The sequence below is a fragment of the Phaseolus vulgaris genome, chromosome 10, assembly GCF_051622355.1.
Source record: "Phaseolus vulgaris cultivar YP4 chromosome 10, ASM5162235v1, whole genome shotgun sequence".
In the NCBI taxonomy this organism is placed as follows: domain Eukaryota; kingdom Viridiplantae; phylum Streptophyta; class Magnoliopsida; order Fabales; family Fabaceae; genus Phaseolus; species Phaseolus vulgaris.
Genome location: NC_143507.1, coordinates 37,508,597 through 37,524,689, shown reverse-complemented (window position 1 = coordinate 37,524,689; position 16,093 = coordinate 37,508,597). Strand labels below are relative to the sequence as shown.

At 30.4% G+C, this 16,093-nt stretch overlaps 2 protein-coding genes across 4 annotated transcripts; one reads left to right on the top strand and one right to left on the bottom strand.

The window, feature by feature from the left end:
- The first annotated feature begins 2,891 nt into the window (after window positions 1–2,891).
- LOC137819021 (Cytidine/deoxycytidylate deaminase family protein) lies at window positions 2,892–5,624 on the top strand. 3 transcript variants are annotated; one of them, XM_068622718.1, is made up of 3 exons: window positions 2,892–3,374; window positions 4,303–4,601; window positions 4,744–5,624. In XM_068622718.1, exons 1-3 carry the CDS (start codon window positions 3,009–3,011, stop codon window positions 5,360–5,362), a joined length of 1,284 nt encoding a protein of 427 aa, XP_068478819.1. In that variant the 5' UTR covers window positions 2,892–3,008; the 3' UTR covers window positions 5,363–5,624. The 3 variants fall into 3 exon arrangements, with proteins under 3 accessions (XP_068478819.1, XP_090152900.1, XP_090152899.1); XM_090296774.1 differs by having other exon boundaries at window positions 2,922–3,374; window positions 4,800–5,624; XM_090296773.1 differs by having other exon boundaries at window positions 2,935–3,374; window positions 4,386–4,601.
- A 1,677-nt stretch (window positions 5,625–7,301) lies between these two features.
- Window positions 7,302–10,541, bottom strand: LOC137819305 (uncharacterized). Its single transcript, XM_068623105.2, has 2 exons — window positions 10,325–10,541; window positions 7,302–7,722 (listed from the first exon to the last, which is right to left on the bottom strand). The coding sequence occupies exons 1-2, from the start codon at window positions 10,445–10,447 to the stop codon at window positions 7,606–7,608; spliced, it is 240 nt and encodes a 79-aa protein (XP_068479206.1). The 5' UTR covers window positions 10,448–10,541; the 3' UTR covers window positions 7,302–7,605.
- Between the last annotated feature and the right edge of the window lie 5,552 nt (window positions 10,542–16,093).

Here is a 16,093-nt window from a genome sequence, read left to right as displayed (position 1 = left end):
ACAACAATAAAGGGAAGAAAGAAATAATTTTTGAGGAAGGAGACTTAGTTTGGCTACACCTTCGCAAAGATAGATTTCCAACTCAAAGGAAGTCCAAACTAAGTCCCCGAGGTGATGGACCCTTTCAAGTCCTCAAGCGAGTCAATAATAATGCATATAAATTGAACCTACCTCTTGAATATGGAGTACATGACACTTTTAATGTAATTGACCTTTCTCCATTTGTAGGTACCAATGACGATGACGAGCTGGATTTGAGGACAAATCCTTTCCAAGGGAGAGGGGATGATGGAGGAGGGCCAAGCACATCTAGCCATGAAAGCCAAAGCCCAACACTATACCATGAAGAGCGTCTAGACCATGATGAGCGTCTAACAAGAAGGAAGGAGCGTCTAGGACGTGAAGAGGAAAGGCTACCATGGAGCGTCTAGGAGGAGACCTAGACCGTCTAGGGCCTATCACAAGGTCAATGGCTAAGCATATTCAAGCCCAATTGAATGAAGCCACGGATGGAAGAGAGAAAGCTTTGTACATGTTGCATAAAGGCCCATTAGGGGTGCTTAGTAATTAGAGTAGTGTAGAAAGCATATTTGAGTGAAACATTCTAGAAACTCTCTAGGCTTGGCCGGTCATGAGCACATGGCACATGTGCTTTGTGAATTGCATTTAATTTGGCTTTCATTTCATTAGACATTAGCTTAAAACTTATGGCCATTTAGCTTATAAATAGGAAGGCCTACACCTTGTATTTGCAAGTTTATTGTGAGTAAAGTTATGCTGCCATTTTGTGCCAAGCTTTGCTTCTCCCTAGAACTCTAGGCTCTAAACTTCACATCCTTCACTTCTCCTTGGGTTGGCCGAACCTCCCAATATTCATACACCTCATGCACCTTCAAGATCAACACCACTCTTAGGAGGATCTTGCACACACTCATACATAGCTTCCGCACCATATCTTACATGATTCAAGAAGACCTTCATGAAATTTGCCATCATAATGTTTGTCCATTGGTACACAATTTGTTGTCGTGCTGGTAGTCTCCTAATCCTTCGAAACTCTCCCTCTCGTTGCGTGTGCTCCGCCGGTCGGGGGTACCTACGATTGCACTCTGACGCTCAAGTCAGTGCTAGTATTTTGGTTTGTTCTCTTATGATCTAAAAAACGTACATTTTTTCCTTCAGAAGTCTTATTTATAGGTTGACTTAGGTCTCCACTTGTGTGGGTCAAATAGTCAGTTCACCAAGACGTGTGTAATGGTGCTCAGATCGTGTGTAATGGTGCTCAGATCGTGTGTAGTGGTTTCCTGATATTTCGGGAGTGTATTTTGAGGTGTGTCTTTGACTCATTCAACTTCAGTTGTAACTGTCTCTTTGCCATGTATTTGTTATTTAATTATGTCATCAGTCGAAATCCGACCGGTACAAATATATAATAATAATAAAAAATACTAAGATAATATAAATTACAAAAAATATTATTTAAATGTTATAAATATATGTATAATAAATTTATTTGTATTTATTATTTAATATATAATAATAATAAAAATAAAAAATGCGGATACACGGACATATATTTCTGCTGGTCTATATATCTTCTATATTTATATATCTTTTATATCTATATATCTTCTCTATATATAAAGGAGTTTTCCAATATAACTGTTTTTTATATATACAAATTTATTTTTATATAACTCTTTTCTTATATATACAAATTTATTTTAATTTTATTCTTATATAATATTTTATTATTTTATTTTGGTTCTAGTGTCATATTTTTGTATGAGTAGTTATCAAAGCATATTTTTTATATTATTTTAAAAAAATAACTAAAGATCAATTTTTTGAATTTAAATAAAATATATTTTGGATTCTATAACTGTATTTTATATATATAAATTTATTCCTATCTTATTTTTATATCATATTTTATTTTATTATTTTATTTTGTTATACTGTTGTTTTGTATGAGTAGTTATCAAAATATATTTTTTATATCATTTAAAAAATAATAATTATTGAGTAGTTGATAAAGCAGTTTTTGAATTTAAATAACATATGTTGTCATTTCTTCACATTTTAGAACAAATTACAGAGCAATTGGTAAAACAAATTACAGATCAGTTGGTAGAGTAGTTTTTGAATTTAAATAAAATATATTTTTATTTTTCTCACAATTTTTTTGTCTCATTGTTTCTTTCTTTTCCCTCATTTTCGTTCTATTCCTCTTCTTCCTCAATCTCTAAAATATCTAAAAATGTGAATACACACATAAAGTGAAAGTTGAATAAAATATGAAATATAGGGATTACTGACTTAAATGAATTAGTAACAAAAACAAGTAGATTGGTATGAATGTTAGATTGGTATGAATGTAGAAGGAAGTATCATCTTGTTTTATAAATTAGCATGTGAGTAGGAAAATAAAATTGAATGTTAAAAATAAAGTAAGAAGTGAAGTTATGCATTAAAAAGATATAAGAATCCGAAAAGATGTTCTGTTTTCTAAAATGGAAAATGAAAATATGGTTTTGGAAGATGAAAAGATTCAGTGTTGCAGATTTTGGAAGGTATATGTGATGTTAGACAAATCTTTTGTTAATTTCAACAACCACTTGAATAATATGATTTAGGATTTAGGTTTATGAATAATATGATCAATAAAAGAAACTTTTATATTTAAAAAATAATTTGTCTTTAAATATTAAATTTGAGTCTTGAAACATTAAATTTAAGAAATTGAAATAAGTTTTTAAACTTATTATTACTTTCTCAAATTTAGTATTTAGAGGTGAAACTATGTTTTTTTTAATGTGAGAAACTAAAATGATTTTTTAAATTTTGAATGACCCAACTCATATTCATTCAAAATTACAGATTTAAAAATTAATTAGACGAAAAATATTTATTTATTTTTGCAGTCTTGTCTGCAAAGGTGGGCGCATTGGGAGAGCAAAGAAGAATAACACAGTTACTGTTCTCTTTTCGTTATATCTACAAACACTATGCAAGCACTACGTTTTGATTGCACTATTCAGGTGCCCAGATTCTCAAGTACTACAACTCCTCCAAATTTTGCATCTTTTTTGCCCACCCTGAGTCCCTCCAAGGCTGGAACTAGATTGTGTTTGACTTTTGGTTGTGGGCTTTACAAACCCCTCAGGAAGACTAGGTGGGATGGGTTTGGGGTGCAGTGTGCAACCTCCAATGGAGAAAGTGGTGATGGGTTTTACATAAGAAGATGTGTGGAGCTTGCAAGGAAGGCTGTTGGGTATACCAGCCCCAATCCATTGGTGGGGTGTGTTATTGTAAAGGATGGGGTAGTTGTTGGTGAAGGGTACCACCCTAGAGCAGGGCAACCTCATGCTGAGGTACCTACCTTCCTTCTCTTCCACTCTCTATCTATCTAAATTATTCTGTGTATGTAAAATAAACTGAAAAAAAATGCGTGTTCGTTATAGACACATTATACTGTGCTCTTTTGTGGTCTTATTCCTTATTGATTTCATTGATTTGGTATTTCAAACTGGTGATAACGGATAAGCCTAAACAAGGTTTTAAATTGCGGTTCTGGTCCTTAACAAGGTTTTAAATTGCACATGTGGTCATAGTTTGTTGTGTTTCTTGATATTGTGAGCAACTGCGAACAAATGCCATTGTATTGAGATAGCATTGCAGGTTGTGGACACCACAAAAACCTTGACCTTGCGGTCAAAATTATTGTAGTCGATCATCGACTGTTTTTCAAAAGCTTGGTCCTTGTATATGATATGGTTGTTATTTAGAAAGATAGGAATTCTAGGAATCACAGTTGTCATTCGAAGAAAATCAGGAACAAGATATAGGAATTCTAGGGAAGAAAGGAATTCGAGTTTGCTTAGTGAATGTGAGATTAAAGATCAAAGATTCAAGGAAGTTTCTGTATAATACTGATAGCTAGCTTTACTGTTTTTTGAAATGAATTATTTATAGAGAATACAAGGTAAAGATGACAGTTATAACTGTCTAACAGAAATGATCTATATAATTATAATATGGAAACTATGGACATTGCGGTTGATGTTGCCACAATGGTTGCGGAGACTTCAAAAACCTTAATGTTGTGGAGAAATTGCTGTCATGAACAATTTTATGAAACCTTGAACCTAAGTTGAATACAAACGGTGGTTTTTATAAGAAAATAAATTAGGAGATATTCTGGTGAACATGTTTTGATTGTGAGACGTTACTGTTTCTTAGCCTTTGGATAAAGAATTTGTGTGTTGGTGAGTATGTTGAGTCGCGAGATGAGATTGTCAGGTGTTTGCTCTGAGAGATGCTGGTGATTTGGCACAAAGTGCAACTGCTTATGTGAGCTTGGAACCTTGTAATCATTTTGGTAGGACTCCACCTTGTACTGAAGCTCTAATTAAAGCCAAAGTGAAAAAGGTTGTTGTTGGCATGGTGGATCCAAATCCCATCGTCGCCTTCAAAGGGGTGGAAAGATTGAGAGATGCAGGAATTGAAGTTGTTGTGGGTGTAGAGGAAGAGTTGTGCAAGAGCCTCAATGAGCCTTACATTCATCGCATGCTGACGGGAAAGCCTTTACTTACTTTGAGGTAAATCAACTCTCCCTTTGTCCTTAACAATTCGTGTATGGCTGTTCTTTGGATTCATTTTGGAGTTTGGTTGACCCGTATGTGTCAATTCTTCATAAACATGCATTTCACTTTCACAGCCTAGCCTGTACTTGCATTGCAGATATTCTCTTTCTGTCAATGGAAACTTTTTGGACTTACTTGGGAATGGTGTTACAGACTGTGGTGGTTACTATTCAAGGCTATTACAGGAATATGATGCAGTGATAATCTCTTCTTCCTTTTTCACTGAAAATTTTAAAGTACCTTCATCTCAAGAACCTGGAGCCAACCAACCAATTCTGATTATAACACATAAGGATCCTAATTCTTTAAATCAAATTCCACCATCCATCAATGACATTACGGGCAAAATGATAATCTTTACAGAAAATAAAGCAGGAGCAGCTCCAGAAGTGTCTCTACAAGGAATTGAAACTGTAGCTCTGGATCAAATAAATCTGGATGTGATAATGGATTATTGTAACCGTCAAGGATTGTGCAGTGCTCTGTTAGATATTAGGGGGAGTTTCAGTGAGTTTGAAGAGCTTGTTAAGGAGGGTATCAAGAAGAACTATATTAATAAATTTATCACAGAAATTTTGCCTGTTTGGAACAAACGTCCTGAGCCAGATCCTCTACAGGCATTGAAGAGCTTAGAGCAAGGAGTGAAAGTGCTAAATTTGAAGTCCAAGGCCTCTGATCAGAGTGTTGTAATTGAGGGATATTTTAAATCTGAGTAAAGGGAGCCATAGGTGCCCACAACCTCCATTGATCAATATTTCAGTGTCATGGTTTTTGCCAAGGCATTGTTTGCTGTAGGCTAAACTTAAAAGAGCAGTTAATGTATTTTGCTGGCGGAAACTCAAGGGTGTTGTAACCAATGATTTTTGTTTTCATTTATTTCTGGGCTAACATTTTGTTTAGCTTTCCTGTTTTTGCATGTATGCAAATACTTTGACTTGAAATTTAAATGAGATTGTGCCAGTCTGATGTTACCTTGAAGTTGGCCTGTGTGTTTCATGTGAAATGTAAGCAGTTTGATTTAATGTGGATGTGGCAGATCTTAACAGAAGAAAGTAGATTATTTGGTTTGAGCTTTCTTGTGCATTGTTTTTCAAGGGTATGTAATTCAAATTAACTTTGATAAATTGTTATAATAAGGTATAGAGATCTGGATCTACACTTACCTTTTGGGCGAATGGAGTAAAGTTTTTTGTTGTGGTTCTAAAAAATGATTATTTCTTCAAGGATTAATTTTATTTTTGGATCTTAGTGCAATGATAAAGTTGACTCACTGTTTCATATGTTATGAGTTTATGATTTAAGTTGAATTCAAAACGGTCGAGTTGTTCTATTGTGAATTTATGCTTGAGCTGTATTAATAAACGATTGGGATGGGTAAATTCAGTGTATTAGTCCCTCTTTCACAGTAGCTCTAAGTTTATGTTCTCTTGTATTAGTGGATGTTCCAATTTTTCTTTTCACTCACCATATCCATCCATAGGAATGTGATTATTTGAGTGATCGAAAGAAAAGCACTGTCACAACTACTCTCACAAAACTGATGGAAGCCCAAGCAGCATTTAAAGATGGCACAACTCTAAAACATGTTGTACAGAGACAATTTCGTGCTGATAAAATTCCTGCCGACTTTCTTTCTTGTGTGTGCGATAAGGGAAGTCTAGGTTCTTTTATCACTTGATTAATATAAACCCTAAGCCTTATTTGAATTTGACTTTTGTCTGGTGAAAACCATTGGGTTTAGGACACCAAAATAGTGTTCATTTCCTACTGTCTTGCATCATCACCCGAAAATCTTGTGAAGCATGATACTACTATCAATCTTGAATTTTTCATATCCGAATTTCTGCATCCACTTTATATACTTATCTGTTTCTCTATCCCTTATCACTTTCTTTTATTCCTTAGCTATCTCTTCTTTATCAATGTATGTACATCGTAATTCCTAAGCTGTGTAGAAAAAATATATTTTCTTTAGCATGCATACGTTTGATCAATTAAACATCGCAGAGTCATGATAGAACTTGTCCAAATCAGTCCTCTTCGTTTTACCAACACGAGATACTTTTCAAACTTGACACTTAAAAGGGTGAAATTTTTTACTTTAATATGTATATTCGTTGGGTAGGATCCTCCGGAGTCAAAAAGCTTCAGGGAAATGCCATCGTAATTCAAAGGTTTATAACAATAGAAATTGAATATCTACCTGTGGGGAGACTATTAACTGATGACTCTAGAAGATCGAGATTTGTATACATTATGCTTTCATTTTAGTTTTCCATTTTGTAAGCAAGTTACGTTTTAATCAAATTATAATCAATTTCGGTACAGTTTGTTCTGGCTTTTGCTGTTGATCTTTTATTGGTGAGTTATCTGTGAGAAAAAATCTTATGAATTTTAGAATGTTATCAATTTGGAATAGGAAGATGATTACGCTTTTAATTACCAGACACAGTGTTCTATTTTATGTTCATGTAACCTATGCAACAGTCGCATAACCTATTTTAGCTTTAGTTATTCCCTGCTCAAAGTTTGCATACCCTGCAGTTGCACCCTTCTTGGAGCAGGGTATGCAAACTGTGTAATTTTATCTATTGTGTAACCTATGCATCATTAGACCCAGTCAATAGATATTAACACAGCTTTTAAATGCACGGATTTGACTAATGCAGCTTCTTATTTGATGAGCAAAACACCCTTCTCAATTACAATTTGGTAACTCAAATTCAGATAAAAGAAAAACACAAAAAATACAGATGCAGATCTATAATAAGATAAAGGGTTGTGGGGGAAGAGAGCAGTAGCCGAAACAAGATTATGGTGCAATGGTCTTGTTCATGGCATTGATAGTGCTGACAAGTGAATCCATCGATTATTCATCCTCAGCCTCTATTCAAAGCATCATTCTATTACACTACAGTTCAATGTCAGCATGATGTTCCTATACAAGACTACCATAAATTTATGGTTGATCCTTGTTGCTGTCCAATTTGCCCACCTGGTTTTCTTGAGATTCTATCTTTGATCCCAAAATATACTCTTTCACCGTGCTCTGTGCAGAAAGTAATTGCTTCTTAATCTGCCATTAAGAAAATATACCATCAGAAACAAGAAAAAAAGGGATCTTCCCGTAGTGTTTAATTGCAACATCTTCCATTAAAAAAATAAATTGAAGTTAAATCATCTGAACCAAAATATAGAAGGAAAACAGAAACCAATGTCAAGTATAAATGAATTCTCAAATCATTGACTGAGAAATTAGCAGAAAGTCACTCAACGGCATCAGATTTTGCTTTCTTCTCTTCAGAAGCCATCCCTTCCCCTTCCCCCCTCCCTTTCATCTTTACGAAATAATCGCAATCAAAAGTTAAAATTTTGATAGAACAACCAAAACTGTTGTGACAACTTAGAAGGGGTCAATATCCCGATGAACCAATCTGCACTGTCTGCTTTACAATGAGAATAGAACATCCATCAGAGCGTCAGCAGAAATTAAATTGGAGTAAAAGCCCCCACAGAAGGACTGTCGCATAATGCAACTAATTGTTTGTGGCAGTCAAGGGAAGCTTTAGATAACAGCAGCGCCAGAAACAAAGTTAAATGGGTCTCTGCTTGGGTCCATCAGGCCAATCATTCAGGCAGTCCTGAAAGTGAAGCAGGAGCTACGAATTTTGTAACCTCTAAGCTGTCCATCAAGGTTGTAGATTATTCAATGTTACTTTAGACTGTATCAACACCCTGATTACTACTGGTGAAGAGATTCTACTATGTATGTAGAACCTCTCTAATTGGGAAAAGCACCTATATTTACTGGAAAGGCTATAGGTTCTAATCCACCAAGGAAACTCCTACTTGGGACATATCTTACAGCTCAAGGTTCGGCCATAGAGGAATGCAAGTCCAGGAAACCTGTCATTTGGCTACATCTAATTGCAAATTTAGAAGAGGCAGATTAATTTAAATTTACTCATCACAAATGAGAAAAACCTTAGAAATCATTTAACATGAAAAAATAGAGTTGGTACCAAGGCATGAAACCATTGTGAACAGGATTATAAAGGTAAATAAATATATTAGAAAATCAATTGTTGATATTCAAACACATTCATATCAGCTTACTAAGTCTCTGTTTTTTCTAAAGAATTTTACGGATTATTTGGTTTGAGAAAATGTTTTTCTTTCCATTCTCAGTTTTTCACTTTTTATTATAAAAATGTCACATTATGTTAACTCTATTTCCTATTTTCAAAAGTTTGTATACAAAACAGTGAAAACAACTTTTCTCAAACGAAATGAAAAATATTTGAAATGTGGTGCTTTTATAATTAAGAGAGAAAAATAGAAAAACATTTTATCAAAACAAAATGGTTTATAAGCTTTTCAAAAGCTTTCAAATATAATATCATTGGTGTTGTTACAGTAAAGCCAATGAAATAGCAGACCAAGTACTATGCCATATTCTTATTTCCTGACACAATATCTAGAGGACACAAGGCTGTATTAGGTTTGTGTTTCTTTTCACTGTTCTTGTCATGTTAAATAGCTCTCGATGCACATATTAAATGGAATTGAACATAATATAACAATGATGCTCTGTATTCCTTAGTTCCACCCTTTTTAGTGAAACCAAAATGTACAACTTTTAACTCCTCAATCAGTTCTATTTTGAAATGCATCATAGAAGAAAACTCACCTTATGTTCCATCTAGTTTTAACATGTCTTCCAAATGCTACCAATGGATTCAAAATTGTCTAAGAAGTATTACTAAAGTGGCCACAACGTCTTTCCAAGGGCTGTTTGTTCCCACTTCTCACTGTTAAATCCAACCCAAGCTACTTTGCCTGCAGTTTAGCCTATCATCCCCTTCCCACACAAGGTTCTAGTATACCTTAGATTGGAATTCAAAAGAAAAGTCATATCCTTCTAAGACCAAATTTTTAGAGACATTATTTACCTTTAGATCCCTTACTCTTTCTACTGCCTCCATCCTCTTTCTATTTGAATCATTTAATTGAAATCCAATCTTTACATACACTTATGTAGTTGAAGCAATGAAACTATTGATGGTGTGACAAGTTTTGAAGGGGGAAATCACCCTCAGCAAAGGCATATATCCGAGTCAGTAACAACAGTAACCAAGAAACAACATAGAGATTAATTGACACTCACTCCCTCACAAACCCTTTCATATCGCTAAATAAACCATCCACAATTAGAATCCAAGTTTGGTTCCATTTAACAATCATCAAACAAGTATCAAAACCACACATTTCGAGTATGAATGAATTATAATTATACGAAAGAAAAATGAATGAGTTTTTTTTATAAGCTAAAACTAGATCTAATATATGCATAAACTAATTTAATTTGAACCTATAAAGAAGCCCTTTATTTTTTGTCCTTTTACTTTTCCTCCAGAAGTGCATATGTTTATTCAAACAAACCCTTCATCAAACTTTGCAAACAGAACAAAAACCAATAGGGAAAGCCAACTCCAAACCAATGAAGGACGGTAATTCAAAACTGCAACAGATACTAAAAACAAAGAAAAACAAATTGAAAACGGTTCATCGAGAAAGAGAAAACCCACCTAGGAATTTAAAAATAAAATGGAAAAACCGTGTTGGGTATGGACGAAATCATGAAAAAAATTAGCTTGAGAGAAAAGGAAGAGACTTACAGGGTCGAGAGCATTGGGTTGAGGGCCATAGTCAGCAGTTAGGAGAAAATAGGAAGCAGTAACAGTGGTCACAATCGTTAGCCTTCTCACCAGTTTCTCTGTTCTTGGATTCATCAGACTCATCACTAATGATCTTCACTTCAAATCAAACACTACAATTAGGTTGAAGCTTCAGCTTTCCCAAAACCTATTTCATTTCAGAGTTTCTCCTCTGTCACAGTTTCTTTTAAGAAAAAACATAATATTTTACTTCCTCCTAAATTAAATTTATGATAAATTAAAATGTTAATTTTAATTATTAACATATAAGACATTGTTCGGGTAAATTTTCTATTTATCACTATTTAGACTTTTATTTCCCTAACTAACACCCTTTTGTTTTTATTTTCCTATCTAACATTCTTTTGTTTTTATTTCCTTATCTAACATTCTTTTCTTTTTTATTTCCCTATCTAACACCATTTCAAAAATAAATAAATAAATAATAATTTATTTAATTTTTGATAAATTTAATTTTGAATGCATTAAAAAATAAATATTTTTAATGTTTAAAATAGTTAGAAATATAATTAATGAATAAAAAAATTAGTTTTTATAAAATAAAATAAAAAATTTAAAATTATTTTTTTTAAGAATTAAGAAAATAAAAAATTAAACCCTACGACAACATAAAAATTGAATCTATAAACATAAATTACTATTTATTTTTATTATTATTGATGATGTAATCATGTTAATTTCAAGTAAAAAATACATGACATAATTACAAAAAAACTAAAGTCAATTAGTATCAATTAATAGTGGATACCCAAGTAATATTGAAATGTCTATCCTAAATGCAAAATCCTAAAAAGAAAACTAATGCAAATGTTACACTTAATGCTTAAAAATGAGAAGCAAAAAATGAAAAAAAAATAAGTCTAGAAAACAAAAGCAGCAACAATAAAAAAAAATAATAACTAAAAACATAAAAGATATAAAATAAAGGCAAAACAAATTAAGATAAAGATAAAAGATATAAAAATAAATCCAAATAAGATAAATATAAGAGATATAAGGCGATACTAAATAAGTATATGTCGATTATAAAAATAAAAATAAATGAAAGATCATAATTCATTTAATATTTTATTTAATGATATATTAAATAGTTTGTGCGAAATGAAACATAATTATTAACGAGAAGTGCACAATCCAGTAATGTTTGAACATATTCTTTATGTGTGTCTTGGTGTTTGACAATATGAACATTTTTTTTCGATCATGTTGTTCTTTTATGTCCATATCAGTTCTTATTTAACTTTGTTTTTTTTATAATTATGTCCTGTATTTTTTACTTGAAATTAACATAATTACATCATCAATAATAATAAAAATAAATACTAATTTATGTTTATATATTCAACTTTTATGTTGTTGTAGAGTTTAATTTTTTATTTTATTCATTCTTAAAAAAATAATTTTTAAACTAAACATTTTAAATTTATTACTTTTTTATTTTTATTTTGTAAAAACACATTTCTTTATTCATTAATTATATTTCTAACTATTTTAAACATTAAAAATGTTTATTTTTTAATGCATTCAAAATTAAAATTATCAAAAAGAAATTAAGTTATTATTTTTTAATTTATTTTTGAAATGGTGATAGATAGGGAAATAAAAAATAAAATGGTGCTAGATAGGGAAATAAAAACAAAAGAGTGCTAGATAGGGAAATAAAAACAAAAGAGTGCTAGATAGGGAAATAAAAACAAAAGAGTGCTAGATAGGGAAATAAAAACAAAAGGGTGCTAGTTAGGGAAATAAAAGTGTAAATGGTGCTAGATAGGGAATTTACCCACATTGTTTTACTATCTTTTATTAAATTTCCAGCTTTTGAATTGTTTTTAGTACTTTATTTTATTTTTTAAGAATCTAATTGTGTTTTGGTTTTTTATTTATTTTTTCATTAAAAATTATATTATTTGTTGAATTGTATTATTTAGTTTTATCCATTTGTTTAATGTAATAAATATATTAAAGATTATGTCATATCTCTTAACATTACCCTTCTAAGATTTAGATTCCTTTCATTTGAAAAAAAAAGAAAAAAAAAGCAAGAGTTTGACTTATTTGTATATTGAAATTGATGTCCAAATTAAGTATAATTTGCATTATTATCTATACCTATATATAAAGGGGATTCCCCTCTTAATTTTTTTTCCTATTTTATCCTTATATTAATATTTAATTTTATTATTGTATTATGGTCATTGTGTCATTTCTTATTCCCCTCTTAAGAGTTCTTAATTTTTTCCCCATTTTATCCTTATATTAATATTTAATTTTATTATTGTATTATGGTCATTGTGCTCTTTCTTATTTTTTCTACAATATTTGGTATACGTAGTGGGGCGAATTGAGAGAGAGAGAGGTGGAAAAGCGGTTTTGAATTGAAAAAGATGTGGAGGAAAAGTTATGAATTGAAAGAGAAGCGGAGGAACGGTTATGAATTGAAAGAGAGGCGGAGGAACGGTTATGAATAATAGGCACTCACGTGCCTGTGTATCTTCTGCATTTCTCATTTTTACTATTTATATATTTATATAATTTTAATAAATATTAAATTATATGAGAAGATATGTAAATTATCTAAATGCACCATTGATAATAGTTTTATTAAGATTTTATGTTAATTTTTTTATATTTTCATTTTATTGTTTTTTAATATTAAATTTTGATTTAACTTGGGTGTAATCTTGAACTTTGTAATGTTATCAAGATTAAAATTAAGGTTTAAAAAATGGACCAGCAAACAATGTCAAAACATAATGCAAATGGTTGTATGTTGGAAGTTGTAGAATCTATCACCATATCAATTGAATCCACTTCTTCCATGACAAAGAAGTTGAAAAAAATAAAATAATAAACTAAATACAAATTACCAAAATGTGTCAAAATTTATGAGCATTTTTTTCTTTGGATGCAACGGGTGAAAACTACTCCTTACAAGGTAGTGGATGTAACTGGTGAAAACTACTCCTTCGTAAAGAAGTAAAGAAGTGGATGTAAATGGTGATAGTGAAAACTACTGAATAAAGTGGAAATTATCTCTTTCAATTCAAACGGTTGTTCCATTTATTTCAAATATTTTATTAAATTTATTTCTCTCTCATACAATAGAGACTCTCTCATTATGCAATTAATTTTAAAAATATATTTTCTCTTCCAATTCATAACCACTCCTCCACCTCTCTTTCAATTCATAAGAGTTCTTCCACCTCTCTTTCAATTCATAACCGTTCTTTCACCTCTTTTTCAATTCAAAACCGCTTTTCCACCTCTCTTTCAATTCAAAACCGCCCCACTATGTATACCAAATATTGTAGAAAAAATAAGAAAGGGCACAATGACCATAATACAATAATAAAATTAAATATTAATATAAGGATAAAATGAGAACAAAAAATTAAGAGTAGTTAAGAGAGAATAAGAAATGACACAATGACCATAATACAATAATAAATTTAATATTAATATAAGGATAAAATAGTAAAAAAATTAAGAACAGGTAAGAGGAAAATCCCTTTATATATAGGTATAGATTATGCAAAAAATTTATATTTTAAAGATTTAAAGGACTTAATTCAACATTTTATTATTAGTAAAATCAAATTGAAAAAATAAATGAATAATAAAACTAAGAAAATATTAATGAAACTTGTTATTAATATGAGAAAATTACACTTATTTTCTCTAAGATCGTTTGTAAATAGGTGTATATATATTTTTTTTATGATTTTAATATATTACACTCACCACTCTTATATGTTTTAATAACACGACACTCGTTTCTCTTATTTTGTTCATAAAAAATACTATTTGTATATATTTTAAAAGTTGAATTTTAATTTTCACAATTTCTTTTATTTAAGCTTTAGTTGATATAATATTTTTAAAGAAAATAAAATAATTCAATGTCATCTTATTAAAAATATAAAGAGATAAATATTATTTATTAAAATCAGGCATGTATTACAACTAACTTAAAATGTGAGGGAGTGCAAATTTTGTTTCCTCTCTCATGAGTATGAGTAGAGAAAGAACAAGTAAAGTGAGTAAAGCCAAGTAGATATTAAATTTCAGAAAATATTTATATTGTTAAATAGATATTAAATAAATGCATCCATTAATTCAATAGCCATCTCCTTTTCAAAATATTGTTATAGAAAATTAGCTAAAGAATGTTACAAAATAGTCTCTATTTAAAAATAGTAGTATTTTAAAACAATTTTATAGTATTTATACATATAATTAAGACTAGTTAATGTAATATTTGTTTTAATTGTTAATGTTGTTTTTCTCTGGTTGAAATAGGTTTTTTTTTATCATCTGATTTTATTTTAATTTAGTTAACTACTTTAAAATATATTATTATTTTAGCAATTTACTCTAGAGAAAAATAGTTTCTTTCACTTCAAATCGATAACATACGGTGGCTTTATTATGGTGGTTAATGATTCTCAATACAAACTTGAACCGTAGTGTACCTGTATAGATGACGGGTCTAGGTAATATTTATCCACCGGTACACAATTCGTTGTTGTACTGGTAGTCTTCTAATCCTTCGAAGTTTTTCCTCTAGCTACGTGTGTGCTTCGCCGGTCAGAGGTACCTGTGATTGCACTCCGACACTTAAGTTAGTGCTAGTATTTTAGTCTCTTCTCTCAGGATATCAAAAACGTACCTTTTTCCCCTTTAGAAGTCTTCTTTATAGGTTGACTTGGGCATTTGTGTGGGCTACCTTAATCAGTTGGCCAGAATGTATGTAGTGGCTCCCTGGAATCATGGGAGCGTATCCTTCTATTTATTATTGTGTTGAGATATTTATCTGAATATCTCGGAGTGTGTCTTTGACTCATTCAACTTTAGTTGTAACTGCTTTTCTACCACGTATTTAGTATGTTATGGTCGCTATTTAATTAGGTCATTAGTCATTCGGGTCCGAGTACACCTAACAATTTTGAAGTGTCTTTTAATGTGTACATACTTGATTTGGCTAGTTTTTAATTTTTTATTTATTTTTATGATAACTTTTATTGTTTTGACAATTTTAACTCTTTCTTATTTTTTTAAATATTAATTTAATGCTACCGAAAATAATTTATAAAATTTAAAATAACTCAAATATACACATAAAACTCTAATATTTCATTATTTATAAAAAAATATTACAAAAGTAAAATCATAAATTTATATTTTATATTTAAAAAAATATAAATCTCCTACAAATCATTACATCACTCACAAACTTTATTAAATTTTTCTCACATATTCACTTTAACATACCTTAATTTAAATTCACTCATTTGTTTTCACAATTTTCTCTCAAATTCTCAAATCCTCATACATCCCCTTATTCAAATTCTCACAAATCCTCTTTTCAATCCAAAGATAACCTTAACTAATACAAATCCCATTAAATTAAAAATATTTAATTAAATTAGTTGATAGATATAAAATAACATAAAAATATCATTACCAAATTTTATTATACAAATAAAATTATTGTATATTTTGAAATTTGAATTATATATTTTTTAAATAAAATTTAGTATTGTTATTTATTTTTTAAAAGTTGCTTATATGTTTTTGAACAAGTAATTTTATTTAAACTTAATTAAAATTACTTTCAAAACTTTATTTTTTTTTAATTTTTAATTCTATATAATTAACATTAGTTACTTCGATATATAATATTGAATCTTATTATATCTAGAAACAAAA